Genomic DNA, 26,620 nt, shown 5'->3' on the forward strand with positions numbered 1-26,620 from the left:
AAATCAAATTTTGCTTAGATCACCCTCTGTCTAAGTTTTTTTGTGCTTTTTTGAAGAAAAAATTTCAATTTGTTCCGTTTTTTATGTCTGAGCTGTCCGTTTTTTATCAGACGACTGGCAGCCCTGATGGTTAGTTCGAGTGCAGGCTTCGCGAAAATGTTATGCCAAAAATCTGCTACCGTTTAAAGCAACACCCGCGTTCTGGAAAATAGTTGCAAAGAAGCCAACTGAAGCGGATGGCTTGAAGAGGGTTTTCCTAGAATTTCCGTTTCATGGCGTGCAAATTGCAGCCATGCTCAGACTTACCTTTTAACTTTTTACTCATTCTGTTGTATTGGCATGCACAAAGCTTGCAAAGAATAGCATATCAGTTCATTTGAAATGAATTAGAATAAAATGCTCCAAAGGATCCGAGGAGACTGCATAAAAGCACCTTTAATTTTCCGAAACCTCGACTTTCCTTGTTTGCCTATAAGTGAAGCTCCTTTCCGTCCACTTCAATCCCACTGTGTTGTCTGTCAGCAGTCGGGAAACCGTCAGTGCAGGATAAAAGTGAGGAAGAGATGGGGAAGGAGGAGGAGCGGGAGCGGGAGATGGGGGATGAGCAGCCTTGGGCTGCCAGACAAAGCATGGAAGCTCGTCCACGAGGAAAGCGGTTCCCAGTTTCTCCGGATCCTGCCTCTTTCTGTTGACAAGGCGGCTGTTTGTTTGTTTGTTTATTGATTTTGTGTTTTTTGGCGGTGCGTGTATATGGAGATTGGCACTGATAGCATTCGAAATGATATACACGCCACATTAAATGGATTATTTAATGTTGTCACTCACGTACGTATGCCGAGCAAATGATGCGTGCACCAGATAGTCCTGCTCCACGGGAGATATTGCCCCGACAACAGGGGCACACAATGTTGCCACAAATGCCCCGACTACACCAGCGGGAGTCATTTCCATTTGTCTTGCGTCCTGTCGTTTCGATTCCTCAGCGAAGGAGGTTAAAGTTGATTGTGCTTGAAATTGGTCGGACTCGCTGTTTGCCCCCGCTTGGTGCCTTTCTCTTTTTAATTGGGAATCGGAACAGCCCCCGGTTTTGTTCACCTCAGCCCGATGTGTGTGTTTGAAAACAGTTTCAATTTACAAACTATTTCGAAAAGTGTTTGCATACACAACATTATTTATTTTTAAACACTTAAAGCTTTATAAATAATTAAACGATTACCATTTCTATGTACGGAAATATGTTCTAAATGCTAAAACTTAACACAATCAAAATCTCCATTGAGGAAGCCGAGTGTAGTAGACAGTTAAGGGATTATAATTGCGTGCTATCTAATACCGGCGCATGACAGCTTATTCCTGCTCATTAGCCATGGAGACTCCCCATCAAACGGGTGGGTCCATCAAAACGCACATATTGCAACTTATGGCTGCACTGTTGGCCAGGCTTATCAACCATTCAATAGATGCCCAGCTTGACCTCCAGCAAGCTAATTAAATGGGGCCCAAGGGCCCGACTTGCCAAACCCACAATATCGGGGGAGTCGCTCATCTGCCCATGAATATAATTAACCGCATTATTCAAGTTTATCGAGTGCGCACTCCACACACGTCCTCAATAAATAATGGCAGCACAATGGGAAAAGCGGGAAAGTGGGAAAGCGGAAAAATAGGGAAAACAGCGGCTGTGGCCCCAGCCACATTGGCTTATCTGTTGATCTACGACGGTAATCCCTCATATATTCCCGTACGAGGATGTTCACATACTTACTTCAGCCATGAGTCGCGTATTTGTAACGCAAATAAGGACGAAAAGCGGCGAACTTCCAGCAGGAGCTTCATAAATCAAAGGACTCAAGCATAAATATTTAATGGAGATTAAAGCACTCGCCGAAGAAGTTTCTTTGCTTATGTAAGTCCTAAAACTGGCTGAGGAGTGGGGGGCGATACAAAATGTATGGCTCCAACAATTGCACAAAAGCGCATCCCAGAGCCAATTGTATTTCAATTTGGGTGCCGGGCAGCTCATTAGTGCAGGATGTTCGTCTTCCGATTGCTGACAAAAAGGCAAAACTAAAAGTTTGTCTTCCCAGAACCAAATTGCAACTAATCCTATTACAATCAAATGCAAATGCAGCTGCAAGAGAGATTTTTGAGAGGCTTTCCCAACTTTCAACTGGCCGATTATAGTTCTTAACAAAAACAAGAGCGAACCATACAGTCGAGTTCCTCGACTATCAGATACCCGTTCATTAGCTAGTGAAGTTACAAGGAAAAAGAAGGTCAAAAATCAAAAAAGAAAAAAAATCTTTTTGACTTTTTTTTAAGGACAGACGGACGAACGGACAGCTATCTTAAATTCAAATAAAGTTCTTTTAAAGCTGTGCTCTTTCCGACCCTCGTTCCCAAATTATTAAATGCCCGCTGGTCGTGCTCGGTACATCTCAGACAATTGGCCATTTAATGACAGCCATGGTCGGCTTTAAAGAGCCGTAAACCGCCGAAAGAAAGCAGAAATAATAAATATTAATGGCAGCTGAGGGGCCCCGAATGCCACCACTTCCGAGCGCACAAACTTTGCTTCCTTTTTCGCTCCTAAAATATTTATTTATTCACGCACTCGCAGACCCCCGGGCTTAATTTGCACTAGAGCACTTATTGTTCTTAATCTGCTCATGGAAAATTTAATTAAGGCAATGGTTTCGTTTGGGGCGAATTCAATTTATGATAGGGTCCAGCATCAATCATGCATATCCAGTGACAGCAAGGCGTTCCCGTGGCCACGCCTCACTGCCCATCCTAATATCCTTAAAGCTCCCGCTCCCGCACCCGCAACCGCACCCCGCATCCGGTACCGCACCCCCACCGAAATGGCCGAAAGTCCTTCGAGCATGAAAATGTTGCAAACGGCAGTTTGTGCGCACAGACCCAGGACATCGGCCACCTCGTCTGAATTTAATAGACTTTCTACACTTTAAATAGGAAACGCCTTCGCATAATTGCTGTGTGAAGGCGCAAAGGGCATTTTAATTAAGTAAGCTGGGGGGCAAAAAGAACCCGGCCAAGGAGTGTGAAATCGGCAAGAGAATACGTGATAACCATTTTTCAATTTAATCAGCACGAACTGGGCAGTTATGTCCTTAAAGTGCGAAAGTTTAAGTCACACTTCTCAGGTAAGCGCAAGTATTTGCAGACGTAAAAGTTAATTCATCATAATCAACTTTGAGATACTTGAGATGAGAACTTTGCAAGAGTTTCCTTTGGTTCGCGAGGTTAACTATTTAACCTGACCAAAAAGGTCTGACCAAGAAAGTGGAAACCTTTTACCACCCTTTTCCAAGGCACTAAGCTCGAAAACTTAATGTGGAAACCCACATAATCTGCCTGCTCGTTTTAGAGAAAGTTGTAACAATAACAGAAGCCAATGTGGGCCTAAATGGTATTAAGAAAAGAGTTTTTCCGTTTAGATTTTTACTGATATAATTTATTTCACTAGGTATAGGGACACTTTACCTAACAGATCAAAAGAAAACCTTTACTATTTTCTTAAAGTCTCGTGCCATGGTGGCATTTGTTCTAATTCGCTTGCTCAATGACCCATTACTAATGAGCACAGTTCATCCAAAAGCAGTCCATTAGCTAAAAAAGGAATGAAATCAAAGATATAAAAATGTAAGTCCAAATTAAATCACGTCCGACACACTGCAGTCAGTCCATTCTCCAAGTTAAGCCACTAAATGATTACATTTTCCGGAGGAAAGAGCTACAGACTTAAATTCAAACAATAATCAATTATTATGGATTGCCGAATTTAAGCCGTAAATTATGAATTAAATTAAACCTTCCCAGAAGTAATGAACCACTACGATTCGGAAAACTTAATGATAATTGCTTTTTGGCAACATTGAAATCAGAGTCTCTAGTCTAAACGAAATGTGGAACGCTTCGGCTCGTTTCGGGAAATTTGCCAATTTTTATTATACAAATCCTTCGATTTACATTTAACTTTGCAGCCATTAATTTTTACAACACCCATCCGCTTATTCATTCTGCCTTTCTCTGTTTGTTTTGAATTTTCATTTTCTGAACGCGCAATTATTTCACCGAATAATTGATTTTTATTAGATCTTCGTCCCGGCTGGCAAATTAATTTTCCCCTAGTCCCCACATTTGTCACCCCGGGAGCAACCAAGCCAGCATTCCCGGCTGCCGACAAAGGCGGAGCATCAGTAAGTCATATATAACCGAGCGCCGTCTTTGACACTGGCCAAGGTTCCTTTTGTTGCCACTGTGCCCCCGGCATTTGCCCTTTGACCCTGCCGCCCTCTTGGCCACGAGAGGCGAACTCAGGGCCTGTGCCATAAATCAGCTTTGTTGCATTTAAGTCGGTGCAAACAAGCTCACAACAATAGCAATAAGCCAGCCAGCTAAGAACCATATTTTTGCCTACCGAGATTTATAGATTTGCATTTGTCTTGGAGCGAACATTTTTCATTTATTGTTGGTTGCGATGCAGTAAGAACTTACGTTTTCACTTTTTATCCACGAATTCTCTGCTTTATCCTATTAAAGTTTGAGCCTCTGCTTTGTAAATTTCACACACTTCTATGTAACTTGTTTATATTATATTCAGCTTTTACATTTCCGCATAACTTCTTCTTATGCACGTAAGTTTAATCTCGTGTTGCTCACAAGCTCAACATTGTTCAAGGTATTTTCAGTTTTCACTGTATTTATCAATTATTTATTTTTGCAATTCCACACAACATTTTCTGTATTTTTAACAAATTTAATAATTTTCTATAATTTTTATATTAAAACAGCGTGTTTTATAATTTTTTTTTGTAAACTCCAGTTGTCAACGTTTTCTACGTAGTCACTTGCACTTTTTGTATCGTTGGGAAATGTGTTCACAACTTGTTTTTGAACCGACAATGGCTAAGGGAACGACCGTGCTCTGAGGATTCGCGTTTGGGACTGACTGGAGTTTTCCGAACGGAGACAAGGACATCGGGATGCTGTTGTCTGATGTTTGGGAAATTTCTTTACAGAGCTCTGTAAGCGGCTGCAGGCGAGTCTGTTAACTTGCCACTCGGCAAGGATATTAAAAATTATGGCGAGCGCTAAGAATTTTATTGAAAATAAATATGAAGGAATGCATTAAAAATACATTTATTTTTTTGCCTGTAATAATACATTATGTTTTCACTGGGGCAAATCGTACCGTGCCTTATGGGACTACACATTACGCATACGACGCGTGGGTCATTTGCTTTTAGCACCCCTTTTGGCAACGATTCAATGTTCTCCGCTGTCTTTAAGCCTGTTAGCTAAAAAGAAGATAACCACAGTCATAATTGATGAATGGAACACGATTCGTGGCCCAGGAGAACATTCGTCTTCTTTCTGGGAGGCTGATAGCTCCGTGAGCAATCAAAAATGTAGGAAGCCATAACTTTTTCCTTCGCCATACATCAAACACGCTTGGTTGGCTTTTCCGGGCAGACCGACAATGTACGGCAATAGTTGACAAAACATCTGCAGATTAGTGCGTCCTCCCGCAAAAGTAAATGTTGAACATGTGTCGCACCCAGAAAAACAAGAGCTTATCGTGGTATGGGACTCTCAGAAGATTAGCCGCAAAACCTAATACCAAGTCTTCATCTCTGCTGACTTTGTGCAGAGTCATTTAAAACTGCTTCACCCCCCGTCTCACATGCAAAACTTTTACCTTCCACAGGAATCATCTAGAATTTTAGTTGGGGCAGAGAGAAATTTTGAAGAGGACACAAGGACTTGGCACAAAATAACCAATGGCCCCATCACAGTTGGTAAAAATAAAGGATTAAAATGTGTGTGTACCATCCCTCCTTCGGTTAGCCCAAAATTGACTTACTCACACATGTTAGTGTGGTTGTGACATAATAACAATTATCGAACTTTTGGAGGACCAAGTATTCTCTTTAACTTTAAGTCCTCTTTGCTCGTTAACTGAATTTAATTTGATTATTTTCTCACTTAATTTTCTCTAACTAAGTCGCAGTTTTCTTTTAATATATAGCAACTGTTTTGCTAAAGTAGACAATTTCATTGTATTCTCTACTGACATGATTAAATTATTATCAAATTATCTTAAAATTGGCAAATAACTTCAATTAATGGAATACTGAATACTGAAACAGTGTATTCCAGCTACCCGCGATAAATTCGATATCCAATTTTAGTTGGCTCAGGATCACGTGCACATTAAGTAGATACCTGCTCTTTTTTCCGTAAATCAAAGACTGCTTTTTTGTAAGTTTATATTTTCTATTAATTACTCCCATTCAGTCTGTCGTCAGCTGCAAATGAAGTGCAAAAAATTGTTAAACGCTTTACGCACAATTAGGCAGTCAGCCAGAAGACGTGTAAAGTGCGTGCCAATGAGCACTAAATAAATATTTGCACGAGAGCTTGAAAAAACAGCCCGAGTCCAAGAACAAGGACAATCCGGGTAAGACGTGCTAAACATTTAATACCATTGCTTGCCGTTTTCGCCGGCAGGACGACAAGCAGCTGATAATGATGACGATGACCTGGTTGCTTCTCGGTTCTCCGTTCTCGGCCCTCGGTTCCTGGGACTGACCCCTCAGGTCCATGACTATGCCCATCCGTTCCGTTCTCCTTCACGTTGAGCTTTTTCTCGTTTTTTGTTGACAGCATAATTACGCTGATGACAGCCCTTCGACGTGGCAGTGGGAGTCCTAGACACTAAGCAAACACAGACACTGCAACGGACATGGACATGGACATGGACGTGGCTGTGGACGTGGCGCCATTAAGTGACCCCAGAGACCCGGACATACCACATTCCGCACATGTGCCAGTGGATGGGCGGCGGATCAGCTGGAAGGTGGCAGGTGGCTGGCGGTCGGCGGCTGGTGGGGCAATGGCAAATGGCAGGTGGCTCCGGTGGTCAGCCAAAATGGAGTGCTGCGCACAATGGAATGCCGAGCTATAAATAAAGTGCCCGAGCGGAGGAGCTATGGAGCTCTGCCCAGATTATCGGTTCGCCCACTGTGCACCGAGCTGCAGCCGCCTGACCTCAACGCCCCACTGTGCCGAATGATAAAGTGCACGGCATTAGTTTAAAGCCCGGAGAACGCAGTCGCATTTGCCTTCCAAATTGGAAACACTATTGTGTTCCGGCTTCGCCCCACTACATGATGTTGTGCATTTACATTCTCCGAGATCTGTTTTGATTGTTGCCCAGAAGAACATGATGTCTATGACGATTATTAACTTCAACCCGACTCATACTTTGTCAAGAACAAAGGCAGGTAAGTTTAAAATGCAACTCGAGTATCTGGTAAAAGTGGTTGATTAAGTTTGGTCATCATTCACTTAAATCGCTTTGGTAACGAAACACTCTCCAATCAAAACTCAACACCTAATAGCAGCTGATATTTGTCGTGTCAATATAGTTAGAAGTACATGATGGCCTGCGGTTTTGGCTTTGGATAAATTGAAAAGCCCATACATTAGTGTGAAAACGGTGGAGCGTTTAAATTTATTATTTATTTTGGTTTTATGGTGGTTAGATGAAACTAATTTCAATGGCCTCAGCCTGCTGTTGCCGGTAAATTGGATATTACGTTTAAAATTATATTTTAAAAGTGATCCGGATAAAATAAATAAAATGTATAATGAAATATTTCACTTAAACGAACATATTTTGTATTGATACCAGAGGAAATATATAAATTTACGATAGTTAGTTTAAATCGAAAAGTATTGAAATTATAAGGCTGCTTCCAAATTGTTAGCATGTATGGCTATATGGGCCGTATAAATTTTGTTCCTAATCCTGGCCGACAAACCAGGCAGGCAATAAATGGCGACAAACTACGAATGTCTCCTGACAAAATAGCTATGGTTTTTGGAAAACCGCAGAGAACTCTCACACTCGTAAACCAACGGGAAAGTTTTCTTTTGGCAAGTGGGAAACTTTGTCCTGCTGCCATGACAATAATCGTGGTAATGGGCTGTCTCATAATAATGCTAATGATGCCTCTGGGTACGGGTCTGGACCCGACACGCCCAGCGAATTATAACTGCCTCCGGTGCGATGGTGAAATTAGAGTTTCAATTTCCTCTGCGAATCCGGCAGCCAAAGGCGGGGCAAGCAGCACATAACTGAGTGTGCACTTTTCCCATTATCAAACGCCTTAAAGCGAAAACTTTTTAATTGTGCCACAACAACCGGAGCTTCTGGAGAGAAATGCAGTGTACACGTACACAAACTTTCGCCTTCATTGACGCCTGCAAACCGGTGAGCCCTTCGGAAGCGGCCACTCAAACAGCCTGGTTATAAAATCAGGCCAATTAGTGCACGTGAGAAAGGCGACAAAGGATTCCCCGAAACATGCCACCGATGAATTTTAGATAACTTGTCAAAGGGACCGACATGTCAGTCCAACATTAAGCTGAAAGTGAATACTTCGGACTAAAAGTTCTTTAAGAAGCAGCAAACTTTAAAGGCGTTGCATACAAAAATGATGGAAGTTAAGAAGTTGCACAATCTTGAATGAATATGAATAATAAAGTGAATATAAGTAGAGTTGCTCCTAAAGACATACATTTGTATCGATTACTGTTTCAGAGTAACACTGCATTGTATATGACATTAAGGTCTTTTACATCGAAGATTTTCAACCGCAATACCCCTGATCTTTCGCCGACATTTGTCTTAATGAAATATGGAAATCTATGCAACTGCTTGCCAAAATTCATACTCAATCAGCAATATGCAAATGAAGACCAACAGCGCAGGTTTCCGCACTTGCCGGTCCCTGATTTTCAATGTTCTGCTAAATATGCAATTCCTTCAAATGAAATAAAACAGTACGACAGCGAGTTAAGTTGCTCTATCCGTTGTTTTGTGCGGATTTGGCGTGCTTTCTGCTATTTTCCCCGTGGCAAACGTGCGCGAAATTCGCAAACCGTAAAAAATTGATTTCATCCATTTCGTAATAGCAGGAAGCGATTTAAACGGCAAAGTGCGGCGGTATGCGGCTTAAAGTCCTCACTTCAAGCCCGATTGTCTGGCAGCTTGTTATTTGCATAAAAAGCGCCGCTGACCAACTGGAGCATGTTGGGCTTAGTCTACGGCAACCCAAATCATAAAACACATGGCGCCCGTCGGAATCACAAAGGGAACGAACCTTCGGGCAAAGGGACCAGTCCAGGATGCCCGGCCAAAGGAGCAATCCTCCACACGGACACGGGTTAGCTGTACGTCTGCCATAAAAATGTCACAAAGGTCACCCGGACAGCAGATCTGCGATGGGCACGGAGATTAGTGAAATGGTTTCTATATTGGATATGGTCGGGCATTTGTTTCTCCACATGTAAAATGTTTTCGAATCGTCAGTAAATCTAATCTGAGTTTAAATAAATTAAATTGCCTCTTGAGGGGCCAAGAATCCGCTTGGTTTTCCAGTACAACATAATCTTCGGACTCAATAATTTGAATGCAATCGTAAGACACATAAATTCCATATATACATAAATCCATTTAAAACCAGCCTGGATATTTTCATTTTAATCCGCTTCCATCTAAGCCCCTTTAACTTGATAAAAACTTTGAAAACCATAGCGTCAATAGCGGAAAGGAAGCAAATTAATTTGTCTTATTTACCAAGTGCATTACCCTACGGAGATTTCCAACTCCGAAACTTAGATGTGAATTAATTTGAGTTAATTGTTTTACTCGCGCGCCGCAAAAGTTTTGGTTTACATTTTCGACTAGCAGTTGCCATTTGGAGAATCCTGTTGCGGCTGCTTGGCAGGAGCTTAATGGTTTCCCGAGCGGCTTGGCCTTGACTTTCGTTCTCACCCGACTCCTGTTTATGGTCGGCCCGACACGCTCGTCCGAAACTTTCGTTCTCATTCCCCGGCTTCTGGAACGGCTAGAGCTTGAGCTCGAGCTGTCCGCCTAGAGTTCGTCGTCTGTCCGAGTCCGTGTCCGTGTCCGTGTCACTGGAATGATTAAAGATTTTTATGGCCGTGGACGCTACTTTCTGCCACAATTTATCAACTTTCAAGGCTGCCGCTCCAGACCAGCAGTTGTAAAAACTTTGACATTTTGTTTTGAGGCCATAAAATTTCTAATTTAATCAACTTTAAGTTGACTCTTGCACCACTGAACCGACCCCCTATTTATTGACCAGTTCAAGTCCGAAGCTCACGGACCATCATAAAAACGTTCCTTTAAATATTCAATCCATCGACCTATCCGCCCACTGGCAGCTCGGGTTTTTAGTGCGGTAATCGAAGGCCATGAAAACGCACATCAAAAATGATTGATGATCGTCTCGGACATAGTCACTTTTCCCTGGTCGCTCCGCTCAGCTCAACTTCAGTCCGCCCCAACTTCTAGTTGCGAAAGCCAGAAAGTCATTAAAAAAACCCCTCGAGTGCTTCCGATGCAGGACCTTCATCCTTGCTGCCAATGACTGAATGTCGGTACTCTTAACTCGCTAATAAAGTTATGAAAATGTTTGAGTTTGCAAACCCTTTTTTGTACGCTGTCATCAGCCTGACAGCGCGAGCGGTTTGTCATGGATCTAATTAGCAAAAGGACTCCCGCGGAAATGCAAGTCAGGGAATGACAAAATTGTAAACATTAAAATTAAGATTTGATTTAAAGATTTTATTTCATTGAAGAACATTGAATTCACTACATAAAATGTTTGCAATGCGGAAATGTTTGCTACAATTGAACTGCTCCTTTATGGATTAATAATACAAATAACAAATCAAGTTGCACATATCAGTCTGGCAGTAAAGCCACTAGTTCGACGGAATTAGCACACAGCCAACTTCAACTTGTTTCTCGGCAAGCAGCCACGTGTAGGTTTATAATTTCCGCACGGATATGAGAAAATCTCGCAGATACAACTTTTGTTCTGCGCTAGTTGATCTCTGCGAAATCCGTCAGACGGAAAGGATTTAAGCGAAACTGAGGCCTCTCGAAAAATCTATTAAGCGCCTGTCGGTGGATCTGAAAAAGCCTTTAATGAGCAGCTGCAACTTGTTGTCGGCACCCACTCAGGCATTCACGGGGCGTGTTACGTCCCCCGTCACCACTTGATTGTCAGATGCAACCGCGCTGCATTCGCTCATTTCGCATTCCGCAGTGTTTGTTTGCATAAACTTGAGCGACAGGCGGGCGGATTGGGTGGATGGTTTTGAATGACAGCGCGGACGAGGTGGGTGGTAAAAAATCAGCGGGCGAACACTTCTACCGACTTCACACTCAGCCGCAGATCGCAGTGTCCTTTGTGTTGCGTATACGCCGCGTTGCCGGTCATTTAATATGCACGCTTCGTTTGCGGGACATGGCGCTCTTGTCTGCAGTTGTACGACAAGAGCTTGGACCATGATTAAGAAATGTAAACAATCTACATAAAAAAAAAGTGGCTGAATGTCCGTCTAAGTCGGCATCTCAAAGCTGCAGAGGCGTGTGATTAAATATTATGTAAATAGTGCTTGAATCCGGTATAAATTGTAAAACTATTTTACGACTATACAGGCAACCAAATCAATACATTTAAAATATAAAGAATGTCGATTTCGTGCGAGTGCCGAGTGCGGCCTTCGTTATACTTGACGTATTTTCTGATTCATGGATCATGAATAAAAAATGGCCGCAATTAATGCATGGCTCATGGTCAATGCACTTAATTTGTATATGTGCCTGAATTAATATGAAGTCTGCCTGTTCTCGGGCTTAATTTAATGCTCAAGATATGAATTGCGTATTCGTAAATAAGAACGCAATTCAATGCCAGCTTGCAACTTACAGCTACATTAATAAATTTAAAACACAGGCGTATTGAGAAGTGCGCGACTTCAATCAATATAAATAACATTTTTTTATGAGTTTTATTTGCTTGAATAATTTGTTTAACTTGTGGGTTAACATTAAATAACTTAACGAAGCATGCATCGCCTAAGTAAATAACATAATGTGGCAGTTACAAGTGGCCATGCTCGATAAAACTGCATAACTTATGGCTGCACATGCGGCTGCTAAAATATTTAATAGATTTAAAGTGGGAATAAACTTGTCCTGACCCAGTTTTAGCTAAAGAAATTTTCAGGGACACCACAGCCAGCACAGCAGCACTTCTGGCTTGTAGAAAATGACTGGACAAAACTCGGCCATATGTTTTAATAGCCCTCGAAAGTGTTTGGTTGCATGCGAGGAAATAGAAACCCTTTACACCCACTACATGCGGGGAAAATAGAATTTTCCATTAGATTGCCTTTTTGCGATCATTTCGGAGCGCAGAACATCATAAATTCCATTTAGTTTTTGGCTTGCAGGCCTCGCCGAACAGTGCTGCCACTTTAGCGATTTATTGGCTAGGAATAGCGACGCCTAAAATTTTGTTAACCTTTTTATTCGTGATTTTACCCACAAATCTTGCTAGTTTAGCAATTTATGCAATTTTACGATAAAACTGAACTTCTTTAGAATTTCCATCCTTGGGTATATTTCATAAAAAAAGTTTGAACAAGAAGAAGGAATGTAATTTCCATAGACGATGTCGTTATGAATTTTCTTTAAAAATGTCATAAAGAGAAAGTTTAGCTAAACTGTTTAAAGTTCTCACAAAAGTTTTGGCAGACTTGTTTAAGTTTCTTAAGCTCTACAAAACTGTGGTCGACAATTGCATCCAAAAATGGACCAGTTCATAAAAAATCGTACTTATGCTGTTTTTGTACAAAAAAGTAAATACTGTCACTGTTCATTGCTATTCAGTTATTTATTTAAGTTTATTTATGTAAATCGATATATCAAAAATACAAATGTTGACATACTTTTGGCAATTTTTGGAAACAGCTTTTCGCAATATATATGTTTTTGCTTCTGCAGATTCGGACAGCACTGCCGCCGAATAGCAACACTTGTTGCCCAGGCTATCTCCCACGTTTAGATCCGGTCAAGTTCGGGTACTAACATTAATCAAATGGTTGGGGCAACGCCCATCTTGGCCGCGTTTGGCATCGAAGTCATGTATGTACCAACATATATTTAGCTTACACCCGATGCAGAATCGCATGAGTAATGCCACACTTTCACGGCTGAACCACATCACATGTGGCACAGAACCCAGGGGAAGTCACAACCCCACCAACGCCAGTAACCTTTGAACTTCGATGAGCGAGGCACTTGACTGAAATGCGTTGCAAGAGTCGAACTCCTCGATTTGCGTTTCTGTAAGTTTTCATTTCTTTAATAAATTCGGTCAAAATTAAAGGTAGGTTGTAAGTGGCTGGTCCTTGCTTTCCAATTCAAAACATAACATCATTATGCCTTAGGCTTATGAATTGACTAGACAAAAGCTTGTCATTTGAGCTGACTTTAATCACGGCATTCTATTTGAATATGCTGCCTTTGTTTTACAGCATCATATTTAAATTTAATTACACGTTTTGTACAAGAAGTGATAGGTTGTCGCCCTACTCAACTAAAAGTCGATTTATACATTTATATTAAGCTTTGTTGCTCACTAAAATTGACTTCTATGTATTTAGGAATCAGAAAAATCAGATATTACATTGAACTATCTGCGATTCAGGAACCTAGTAAAACCAAATTGAAAAGGTGATGATCACGGAAATCCTTTAAAAATATTTTAATAATTTTTAAGGCACCCTCAACCAGAATATTTTATTTATGAATTTCGAAAATTGCACAATTTCTTGTTTCTGCATATGCAGGCAGGGTTAAATATAACTTATAACATACCATAACTTATGTTGGGTTTTATAAAACCCCCAATTGTCGGCGAAAATTATGTTTAATTTGAACAAATTATTTTTACCAGTCCAACGGTTTTTTTTTTTTGGACAAAAACGACCGGAAGGATCCATTTGAATTTGCATGCATAATTTCAAGGTATCGGCAAAACATAAAACGACCATCTTTGCAATTTATTATTTAATTATAGAAACCATGTTGTGTCGTGTTTTTGTGAGGCCTTGTTTTTCGTCGATTTGCATTCAAATGCCGGACTTGCGTTTGCAGATGTAATTGATAAATGAAATGTTTGCTAGGGAAATTGATTAGTGATTGGGAAACAATTGTAATCGAGTGAGCATCATATAAGCGAGCTGGAAGATTGATTTTAAATATTGAGCTCAGTTTGAGATTGAAATTTATGGAGCTTCGCGACGAAATGCATTTGTTCCGGAAATTTGCTGACAGTCCGCAAATCGTCGGGTCTACGGATGGATAGACATGAATGGATTGCCTATTGGTTCTGTGTTTGTTTGGTTTTGCTGCACGTTAACTGGCATGTAAAACATGCCAAGAAATCCAAATAAAACCCTTTTCGGAGCAGACAAGCCATTGGTTTAGGAAGAATGCGGCTGCCAGTACAGAAATTCATTTATCAATTTAGTAAATGGCACTCAATTTTTTTTTTGTTTTGTCAAAAATAACATTGTGTTGTTTAAAAGATGTATTGTGTTGCTTGTGCTGAGTGATTAAATCGCATTTTACACTTGATTTGGTTTGATATATTTTACTTCAGTTTGGCAATTGAAGAACCAATACTTTGTACACTTTGCAGTCGCTTCGAATTGGTTTTTATTAGAATGCCAATTAAATTTCACAAAAGCGGCAAGGCAAGACAAAGGCAAAGAACGAAATCAAGTTTAATTAACTCTGTAAATGTCATCGGGGCCTGTGGGAAACTGGGCAAACAAATGGTTGCCAGCCAAAATAATTAGATTTTCCTTTGCCAAATCATCCTTACTTGCTAGTCCGTTAATCGGCTTTGCGTCCAAATAGGAAAATCCATTTCATAAATATTAACGAAGTCCCCGTTGTGGGAAATGCATTAGCATAAAAAGAACTCCATTTGGCCAGAAGTGCCCCGCTTCACCTCGTGCAGTCGTAAAAAGTGAACAATTGACAAAATGTACTCCCATCAAATATGCAGCATAGACGACGGCTTGTGTGGGCTTTCGAATGGCTTTTTTCCCATTGATTTATAATTTATGGCGGGTAAAAGGTTGTAACCTCCTGCACATTCTGGCTTCCCATTTCAATTAGAAAGCCGACTCAAGCAGCGGCAAGGCTTTCGAGCGATAAAGATAAAAATTAATTGCATCGGTGCGGGAAAACAAATTAAATTAAAAGCCTTTAGCGAGCACATCTCCGACTGCCATTAAGCCGATTTAAGAAATGTAAATCGCGTTTTTGGCCCCAAGCTCTGCAAGCGCGTAGTTCCGAGAAGTGTCTGTTGAATGGCCTTCATGAGCTAGGTGCTTGTTAGCCGGGTTTTCAAGAAGCCAGACATAAACTGGCGTATATAACGAGCATGAATGGTGCCATTCAGCTTCCAAATGTCGAATGCAGTCGCTCGGGCGCTCATGTGTGACACTTTTGTGTGCAGCGCCTTCAGTGCCCCTTCCAGACAAAAAGCACAAATACAAAGGGAAGGAGGCGGAAAAAATAGCATAAGATAGCGATGTATAATATGGAAATATATATTCGCATATTGGCATGTTTTGACATTTATCGGCACGTCCTCCGACATGCCGGCAAAATTATTTTCATGCTAGCCTGCCCCCCAATACGTTGGCATGCAAATGGGCTCCGGATGCTATTCCACTGCTTGCTGGATGCGGACTGCTTAGTGCTCCTTACTGCTTAGTGTTTTCGAGATAAGCTTCCGCTTTTGTCGGCTCTGCTGATTGACTGAAGCGAACCCTTGATCCATATTCTCCTTTTTTACGCTGCTGCTGGCAAGTTGCCATTGTCCGATTACATTCTGCCAAGCTGGCATTCCATTCCGGCACCAGCTGCTCCTCATTCCCGCCCCTACCCATACACACACCTCCACCCTCAGCCGTATCCATGCCCATATCCACGCCAGTATGCCCACCCAAAAGGGCAGCATAAAAACGGGGCATCATAAAAAAATGGCGTCAATTGGCGACGCGTTAGCCTGACAAATTGCTGAGCTGTTGCGAGCTGTAAAAAGCGAAAATAATGGCTGACTTTTGAACTGCTGGCCGAATCCTTTGTCAGGCTTTGAACGGGTATGTGAACACCATCCCGAAAACCGGCCCCAGGCCACAGAGTTCGACGATTCGGGATGCCGGCTGGATGTTTGTTTTCGTTAAAAAATGAACAAACTGTCATTTCAGGGGAAGCTGCGAGCGATCAAACTAGTTTTTTTCTCGCCGTAAAAAAGATTTGGCCTATACACATTGCGGTTAGCGGGTGACAGCACATGTTTTATACTCATTGGTAACGTCCAAAGGAGAGGAAATTAAATCTTTGCGATGTGTGCATATATGATGTGCATATATGATGTGTCGCAACCTGGAAAATTGTGAATTCAAATATTTACCTTTTTTGTTATCTTTTTGAAGAGAACGTTGAAAAACCATTAAATTTCCTGTGTTTTGTTTTATAATAAAACTACCAATTAAAACAAAAGCGTTCCTTTACTATAACGGAAACGGAAAAGGAAATGAAAATATGCAAGCAACAATGCAACTAAGATTGCGCACAAGCGCCACCTAGCGTTGCTCACATTAACTACTCACACTTCTCTTTATTATAAGGAAATGTTCAATTTTCTAACTTCTTTAGGGCTTCGCTAGATGTTTAATATACATGAGCCAAGGCAAAGTGTCTACCTTGCCTCTAAAGGGTTTAAAATTTGTGGGCCATGTTCTTGCCATATCGATAGCAGTTGACAGTTGACAAGGCAACAAAAAAAAAAGAGAAATATTTCAAAGATTTTTCAACCATGTGGACGTGACAGGTTTGCCGATTGTGGGCGTGGCAGTATTTTTAAATCTTAATCCGGTCGAAAACGTTTCGCTCTGTAAGTATCGGGCATAGAAATAAACAAACGAGATGTATTATAAATCACTCAAATAGGCTCTATGAAATGTCGGCCATTGCGAAACGTCAAGGACGTTTCAAAAGTTCACCCCTTGAACCAAAAACCTGATCAGTTCCAGAGCAGTGCTTTGTTCCCAGCATTTTAAAAGCAACCGAGCTGGCAACCGTCGAGCTGTGTTTTCGGTCCGTTAATATCAAATGCAGCAACACCAATAGCTTTCCTACATTTGTTCATTGTGCCAAGTATTGGACCATATTGTATGGCTGGCAGGAAAGAGAAGGGTAAAATGCAGTCATTTTCGTTTTGCGACTGCTTGACTTTCTCCGCTGGGGGCAATTGGTTGCACTGTGCTAACATGAAAAGGCTTTGCGGATGGCAACGTAGTTTGCAGGGTTAACAAAGCGAGACGATGTAAAGTTGCACAAATGCGCAAAAAAGTGCTCTACTTTCGTTAATTGGTTGCCCTGCCAGTCGTAAAGTGTGCTCAAATGAAGCTGCATCACTCGTGTTCCTTAAATCCTATGTCTCCATTTGTCATTTGGGGAATGGCTCGGCACTTTGTCATTTTTTTTTTTTGCCCTGTGGAATTGGTCATATTTTATTGGTCTCGCGGCAAAGATCCATCAACAAAAGTATAAAAAGATACCACAAGAAATTGCAAACAAGCATCAATTGATTTCGGCTTGCAGCTGGCAGCACTTCTTTAAACCAAATCATGATAAATGAGCCAAACGTCGGACCAATAGCCATTAAGACAGCGATAGCCACAAAAACATGCTTATGTGTCCGACATATTTTCCACGAGAGTATCGCAAAATATCCGATAGAGAAATGAAAAATTTATGGTTCATACTTCAACTTTTATTGGCCTCAATGCTTTTCTGGACTAAAGCTAGTCGTTTGGATGTACGCAACAACTTGAAGAAAGAAAAGTAATAATCGAACTTCTAGCAATTGACGGCATTTAAGTTACCTCCCCAGTGCAACGTAATCTCAGATGAATCCTGCTGGCCGAAGTATTCACTTAAGTTCCTTGCAACACCGAGTAAATCATTCTCTACACTTCACACTGACGGCGTTTTCCTGTGGCTTGTGGCCAACTTGAACAAATTGAAACCACAAAAACTTGCCGAGCCGTTTTAAAACAGTTTAAAAACAGTCGAACTTCAGTTGCTGCACATTTAAAGTTCAATTTACAAGGACTTTGAGTGGCTAGCTGCATGTGCATACCTGGCCAAAAATTCAAAAGAAACTTTCAGTTCGCAAACTTTTATGGGATAATGCAAGTTCTTTGATCGCTTCACCATTGTATCTTTTCCATTGCTTTTTTTTAATTGTCTCACATTTCTTTCGAAACTAAAGTCTGCTAATGTTTATCTTTGTGTAAAAGAGTTTTAATATGGAAAAGATTCAGCTCCAACGAAGTGTACTTTGAATTCCGGAGGAATATAAAATTTAAATTTATTGCTTTTTGTTCTACTTGCGTTAAGTATTCCTAAGATATACATCTAATGCATTAACTTAAACGGACCAATCAATAAGCTGATTACACACATAAAGGCTGAATATGTGAGCAACTAAAAGAACCCAGAATTTAAGCCACTTTAAAGCATAGTTTAATTTTAGTTTCGTATAAATGTAAATAATATCTTTCGAGATCACGAGGTTCCACTGTGCTAGAAACTGACTGGTTGCTCAAAGCGTAGCAAAGCGATGGCAATGAGCCGGGGATTTATTGCGTCCCATAAACAGAGTTCTCAGTGGGAGCCAGAGCATCCCGACTTTAAGTGCCGCCTTAAAGCGCGAGATATGATGGTGCGGACTTGAGATATGAGGGCGATGTGGCAGCCTGATGGAAATGAGACAAGCTGCAAATCGGAGAAAACAGCAGACAATTCATACTCGTCCAAAGAGCCAACGGAGCGAAGCAAAGCCAAAGCCAAAGCCATAGCAAACCGAAGGCAAGGGAAATATTTGCATATGTCAAAGTGGAAGGCAAATATGGCATGCAATTCGGGAGCAAGCTCGCAATGGTTGACTGCATAAACCTCACTGCATGGCCACTAACAAGTGCCGAGATGCTCTGAAGGGGATGCTGCCAAAGGGGTGCCCCTGACCCCTAACCCCTGACCCCGGACCAGTGAGCATAGGCGCCACAGTTTTTGTTTGCCCCCAACACACTGTGCCACATCGGCTTGGATCCCGGAAACTTTCTGCCGACGGCAGGCTGCTACAAAAATATGTGTCAACATATTGTCGAAAGCTGATGTTTTTTCCTGATGTCGGGACAAAATGTTTACGGCAACAAGAAGGTCTATGCGTTTTTCATTGGCAATTTTAAAAATGCAATGACGAATGGCCTGCAAAAACGAGGTTTAATTACAAGAAACAACACGGAGACACTCCTGCATTCCTACACAAACAGAAAATGGCAACACAAGGCTATGAGCCTTGTAACACAAAGCACTAAAACACAGTAATAAAAGTCTGGACATTACCTTTATATATTCATATATGACCTGCAAGTAAAAGCATTCAAGTCTAGTGAAGGTATGGTAAGGTATACGGGGTTAAACATATACAAAATATTTACGAATTTACCACTGAGCCGTGTAAAAAATATGTATACATACATTATTTTATGGTATAAAAGTATAACATATGTAGTAAATCATTTGTATTTTGCTTATTCTTATTTCTTAGTAACTTTAGTGTGAAAGTAACTTACTATATAAGACTTGTTTTCCTTTGGTAGGGTGAACAATTTTTAATATCTTTTATTGACTTTGGTTGTGCTCCTCTGAGTTTGTCAAATCTGAATATGGTAAAAATTCTTTTGACCGAAACGGAATTCAGAATAACAATTCAGCTCAGCTGGCGAAATGAGGAAATCATAGTAAACAATGTCTGTATACCGAACTGTAACAAATGTGTAAATCACATGAAGCATTGGGTTATGGTAACGTTAGCTTTAGAGAATTTATAGACTCCATTCCAATTTAAAAGTGTTGAGATAGTAATCTTTAATAAGAATTTACAGCCGAAGGACAAACGGTAAAAATAGGACTGAGGCAACTTCAAAAGTGGCCATGCGGTTAATGGTCCCAACAATTTAATTGCTTTTAAATCAGAGAGCCCCAACTCTGAGAAACTAATTAAAGTCGTGGGGCGGGGCAATTTATGGAGATCAAGTAGCCGCCGCGTTGTCATAGCAATAAACCGAAGGACAAACAGCAAAGGACACAACTTCATCGAGAATAGCCAGAATTTTTGGGGTGGTGGTAGCCAGCCAAATGACATAAGTAAGCGGAAAAGAGCCACGAGAAAGCCTGCAAATGAATTGTATTTTAATTGTGCGGCGTAAAATTTTAAAAATACGACGCCTGACGGCGACCTTAAGCATTTCTTTTCGGCGCTCCAGGTCCATTACATTCCAGGTGATGAGGAAACCGGCAATAAAATGAATGAATTAAGGCTGCAAATCGTTGAGGGGGTCACTACCCTAGAATCCCATAATGTCAACCAATTAACAGCTCACTTGCCGGCGAATTAAACTCAACATTGTGGGGAGATTTCAACTCTGAACTGCACAGAATTTACGACTTGACCTGTTTTATAGAGAAAAGGAATGAAGGCAGGCTATGAGAGGTATACTTCATTTCAGGCGACTATGATTGGTGTGTTTCCCCATTGAAAAATGCAATATATTTGTATGCATTTGTGCAGCAAGCTCATTTATTTGCTCTGCTATTTTCACAGCTCTCTTGACGTTTAACTGACATTTTGTTGCCATTGCAAATGCCATTTGTGCGTTTTATGCGACTGTAATCCTCTCAACGGCAGTCAATTGTGACTTGTTCAAATCAAGGAACAACTTTGTGCGCTTTTTATGCAGTGCCAAGGGGTAAAAGTTGCCAAGTCTTTGCCTAGTTGCTGCGATTACATTTGTTCTTCTTTATTATGCCTTTTACCAACAACAGCAAAACAATGCTGAGCGATAATTATGCACTTTTTATCAGCATCAAGCGAAGGTGAGCATTCCCTGTTTTCATATCTGATGAAACCCTGCAACATTTTGCAGTTTGCTGCATGTGTTATTAGTTGTTGGTACATCGGAATTCTGAAATCAAGGATACATACATCCTCTAAGCTAGAAATTCTAAATAGCTTTCAACAAAATAGCTCGAGTGCAAAAACAGTTCCGGGAAAAAAATTAAGTATTCCAACTTGCTCACATTGTTGAGAATTGCATAATAGTCGACGGGATTATTCTTTTCTTAAGAAAACAAAATCCTAAACTAATTTTAAATGCAAAGGGCCCAGTTCCTCGACTATCTGATACCCAGTACACAGAAAATCTTCGGCACATCCTGCTAGAGAGTCCTCCCTTTGTGACAGAAAGGGCATCGATTCTTTCTTGAGCCCAACTGAACTTCCTACCCGCAGTACCATTAAAACAAGGTGGGGTGACTTTTCTAAATCAAACTGATTCTTAAAATCTAAAAAAAAGTTTAAATATGCAAATAAGATAGCATGTATATGGAAATCAAATGTAAATTCGAAGATTGATGTTAACCGAAATATAAATATATGTTTATTTAGTAGTAGGGCCCCAAGTAACTATGGCTGCCACTGTAAGGTAATTTAAATTATTTCGAAGCCTGGGAATAAATAAAATATTCCTGTTATCCTAAGTGGCCTTTTTATTTACCTGAAATGCAATCATGACCCTTAACCTGTCAGCGTGCCACAATTTATGCGCCCGATTTGTGCGCCTGGCTTGATGTTTACCGAAGCTACTGGCCTGGTTCCCAAGTAAATGCGATTGGGAAATATTTGTCTGCTTGTCGCCATGCAAACATAAATTAAGTTGCAGGAAATCTACGTAATTTACGCACAAGCATTTCGTTCCCTATGACTATGTGGGCGATTTTCCTCTGCTTCGCCCATAAGTTGTTTATTTTGTGGCTAATGTAATTTTTGGCAAATAATCATCTAATTTGTTTTCCCATGCCTGCCTAGCTCGTCGCGTATGCAATTAATTTATGAGTGAGCCTGGCAGCCAAATGATTTGCATCTGAATGCGGGAACTACTACCCAAGTCAAATACCACACTTGGAGATATTTTGCTCTCGTTGCGAATGCAGCTATTAGATACTTTACATGCCTTCAAGCTATGAAATAAACTATATTATAGAATTGATTTGTTAAGTAAATAAATAAATAGATAGAGCATCTTTACAAATGCCAAGATGTTGTTACACAATTAAATTGACATTTTTCCTTGTACAGAGCTGGCAGTTCTAATCGTCTTAAGCTGTTAAATGCCAAGAACCAACAAATAAAATGCTTTGCAGCCTTTCAAGACTTAACCCTTTTGGCATTTGCGCTGAGGGGCTCTAACAGAAGCCCCAAAGCGTGCGGCACATACTCGTAGTGGTCGTAGATCTGAGACCAACTCGTGGAAACCAAACCAACTCGGGTTGACACATGACAAAGGTGGCCTTTGAGTCAGAGCACCCGGATCCAGCTCGCTGACCACAAAAGAGCCGGGCTCACTCACAAATGCAATTCCTGCCGAGATTTATGGCACCCGCTGGCTGTCTGCTGGAAAATGGGAAAATGGGAGAAGCAGAAGTGGAATCAGAAGCCTTTAGCAGGCTGGAACCAAAAATGAGGAAAAGCTCATCACGCACTTGGCTCAAACGTGCGACTCGGCCCAGATGACATGTTGATGCCGTCTAGATTCAGTTCGAGTTCAGTTAGCTCAGTACGTGGGCCCATCTGACGCACTATATTCAGCCGAAATTAAGGACGACTCTACTACCCTGCGCAGAGCAATTGACAAGGATTTCACTCCCAGTGAAAGGAGGAGGAGGAGCAGGAGGATTAGGCCGGGACTAAGATGCTTAAACACTTCTTAGCATCAACCGGCTCATAGATCATGCAAATCGTCACGCAAATAAAATTCTCGTAATGCTAAAAGCGACACAAACAATTTAATAAAATCCAGCTTAAAGGAAATTTACATGCTCCGCAGGGCACCCAGATATTTTACCCACCGAACCCCCAGAGGTTCGGAAAATGTCTTCTTTGTCTGCCGCAGAGTTCATAGTGAAATTTTTTTTTTTGCATGCCATACACGACTTTCGGCATTTTCTTTATTTTTCTCCATTCTCCTTAGACGTCTGTGACTGGGTTGCCTCGTTTAACTTTTGAGCCAAGTTTGTCTGCCGACATAGTTTCTTTAACCTCGTCCTTCAGCCGGGCTGTTCCCCAAATCGAATTGGTTTTTGGCCCTGCCGCTAGTCCAAACAAATGGTAATAAGCTCAAGTCTTTGACCGTGATTTTCCAGTGCAAAAACATATTATGCAAATACATAAGACGCGGCTATGAACTTGGCCAGGATTTCGCTTTTTAAAGAGGTTAAAGTAATAAAGCTTTTCTCTACGAACACTCAAAAAAAAATTAATGTTAATACCATATCGATAGAAGTTTTCACATAAATATGCACGGAAAAATCGCGCCTAAGTACTTTCGCAATCGATTTCTAAACTTGGCCAATGGAAAACCATAGATATTGACAAAAATGGCCAACTTTCTCATTGATCGGATCAAACTATCAAACATTTCCCGCGATTGCAGATGTTTAAAAGTTCACTTCGTTATTCAAATGTGAAATGTACGAGCACGGCTATAAGCAAATAACGAAAGTCGTGCGTCTGGCGACCGACAATGAAATCTTGTTAAAGGCCACCCATTTTCCTCCTCTCAACTTATTTCCGCTCCGACTTCCAACTTCAACGAAACGAATTTAAATCACACAATGAAGAAATATTACACCTGCGGCGAAAATTTCATTTTTGCTGCGCCTTCGAGCTGGTATCAAACATAATTTTCAGAGGTGCAGGGGAATATAAAAAAGCAATCATAAGAGCGAAAGTGCGGAGAGAAAGTTGAACTAAAATATGATAAAATTTGAATACATTTCTGTGCGATTATACGTGGCCGAAATGGAGCTGTATAAATGCAAATATGCGTGTAATCAGCTTATTTACGCATGTTTATTTTATCAAGAGCCTGTCGCCCGAAATTATATTCAATTTGTGAATTATATTTCCTTGGGCTTACCAATGCCGGTCAAATGGGGGAAAGTTTGGGGGGAGAAAACTTAAGTTGCACGTTAATTCCGACATCAGGTCGACAAATACATAATTAGGGAGAAAAGCTCCGTAAGTTAATTTACATCAATTTGCATAGCATTTTCACTAGAAAATATTGTGCGAGCAACTGCTTTTTACTCTTTACATCCGGTTTCATTCGGAAAAACCTGCCTCCGTCTGTCACGCCCATATTTTTTGAACCGTGCACCCTGCAATCCCACATGGCGAATGCGCAATTTCTTTGTTCCAAAGAAATTTCCAGCTCTGGGCAAAGTTATTTACCGTAAAAATATAACTTTTTCTTGCAGCTATTTTCCTTTTCCTTTGTCCTTTTTCTCAAGTGGTTGTTTGTTTATGGAATTTTCATTTGTCTCTTTTTTCACTTCCTTTTTATTTCAGATGGAACATAAATCTTTCGCTCGCTTTCTGTGATTTTTATGTAAATACAGCAGAGAAACTGTCAGCAGTGCACAGTTACATATCATGCAACTGCCGCGAAAATCTAATCTCAGTATATAAAAAGAGTATCTCCGGTGTTTTTGCAAACCGCTTAGTTTATTATAAAAAACTAAAAACGGAACATCCACAACAATACTATATTCCTTTGAATCCATGTTTTTTAGAAGCTGGCACTCTGGTTCATCCGGTGATAGTCACGGCCATTATACCGCACTGTAGTCCAGTAGTAAAGCACGTCTCCGTCCTGTAGCTCCACATCTCGATTGGTGTACGTCCATCGGCCATCTTTATCCTTCCCAATGATATCCGCCGCCCAGGTATGATACACCAGATCAACAATTGGTTCGTTCAGTCTGCCGTGAAATGCGAACAGTGAAATTCCCGGCTCATCATCTATAGATACTTCGAAACCCCGTCGTTCTGAAGAAGTTACTCGAGCTGTTGGGACTTGATAGCCGGACATTATATTGCAGACTAAACAGTTCTCAAACAGTTCACTCGCTTATATGAGCCACGTTATCAGTGTAAATAGATGTACACGACAAGAGATAAGACCAATCAATACGTATAGATTACGTAGACTTGGGGTCTTTAACCCCATGCAGCAAAAAAAAAATGATTTTGTTTCTTGCAATTTTGATCGAAATAATCTAAGGTCGATATGTATGACCGATTTAATTGCCAAAAAAGAGCACATAGATATTCTTTCGCTTTTCGGGTTATCTAATATAATATAATAATAATAATTAACCTACACGGAACGTGATGTTTATCGTACCCATTGAAATTCTTTGTTATGGCTCTCGGATGACTAATAGTTTCAGAAAGCATTATTGACACATTAAGGGGCTTAAGATAGTTCGACGCAATTTTTCTCTAGAATTTCATTGTTTGCCACAGATTGTTTATGGCACGCGGTAGTTTCACACATAAATGCACCCGAAGGGACGGCTAAATACGCCTCTCGCTTAATTGGAAAATATTGTCAGGCCATTCGGTTGCTCCTGACAGCATCCTTCTGGAAGCATCGCATCCCGACTCACTTCATCCGGCAGCCACACATGACTGCTGATTAATTAAGTAAAGCAAATCAAGCGAGCAGCAGAGATCTGGGTCAAGAAACAGGATCTGTTAATTAATTTTGCTTAGTGCATGTGTCCACCCTGACTTGGCTAATGGCGGCTGACTTTATTTGGCTTTAAAGCAGAACGCGCTCCAAATACTAAGAAATAGAATGAAAAGAATGGACGCGGAAAGCAAACAGCCAGCAACACCCATTGAAGGCTGAACAAAAGCCACAATGGCCTCCCCCGATCCTTATGACCATCTGATAGTCTTCATTACGGCCATTCCTGCTGTTGTTCTTATTGGAATCTCTTGTTGTGTGGCGCCACTCAATGTTGCGTATGCGCCCCTTATGCTCAGTATGGCCCGCAAAGACAAGGCATTTGTATAAAACACATAAAATGTTTGAACAGCCAGCCTTTCAGGGGGCGTGGCTGAGGTTCCAGCCGCAGATTTAGCAGGGGATTCCCCGCCAGGGACGAGCTACATTTGCCGGTCATACACTATAAATAGGCGCCACATGCTCAACATTTTTATGCCGTTTTATTACGTTGCGCTAAAAGGCAAGCCCGGAATTGAAGCAATTCCCACTCCCCAGGACTTCGTATCCGCACATCCTGGCTCCTCGCCTCTCCTCTGCTGCCAGAACCACATTATGTGCTACATTTAACGCCCTCCGATAGCCGAACGCTTTTGCCGTTTTAGCCGACAGCGTTGCAAACTAAAGATTAATCAAAGCGGCTAAAACAATGCGGATAAATGCAATTTTCCCGCATTAAGGCGCATCGTCTTACAGCTCAATGCGATCTGGATTTGATGGCCATTGGCCACCATGGGACACTCTTCTTAAAAACCTTTTAAATTAGAGAAGTTTCTTCAAACAAATAATAAATACTACCAATTCTATTTCTATTCCGATTATGAAGAGTTAATAGTTAAAGAGAAACCTCTAGAAATGATTCATTGATTCATATGGAGCTTACCCATTTCTTGACTACCGAAAAAGGGCAATACTG

At 41.0% G+C, this 26,620-nt stretch overlaps 1 protein-coding gene across 1 annotated transcript; it reads right to left on the reverse strand.

Annotated features, from left to right (window-relative positions):
• Window positions 1–24,609: 24,609 nt before the first annotated feature.
• On the reverse strand, window positions 24,610–25,012 carry LOC6608193 (gram-negative bacteria-binding protein 3). Its single transcript, XM_002032902.2, has one exon. The coding sequence runs from the start codon at window positions 25,000–25,002 to the stop codon at window positions 24,700–24,702; it is 303 nt and encodes a 100-aa protein (XP_002032938.1). The 5' UTR covers window positions 25,003–25,012; the 3' UTR covers window positions 24,610–24,699.
• Window positions 25,013–26,620: the final 1,608 nt, after the last annotated feature.

This window comes from Drosophila sechellia, chromosome 2R (assembly GCF_004382195.2).
Source record: "Drosophila sechellia strain sech25 chromosome 2R, ASM438219v1, whole genome shotgun sequence".
NCBI classification, from domain to species: Eukaryota; Metazoa; Arthropoda; class Insecta; order Diptera; family Drosophilidae; genus Drosophila; species Drosophila sechellia.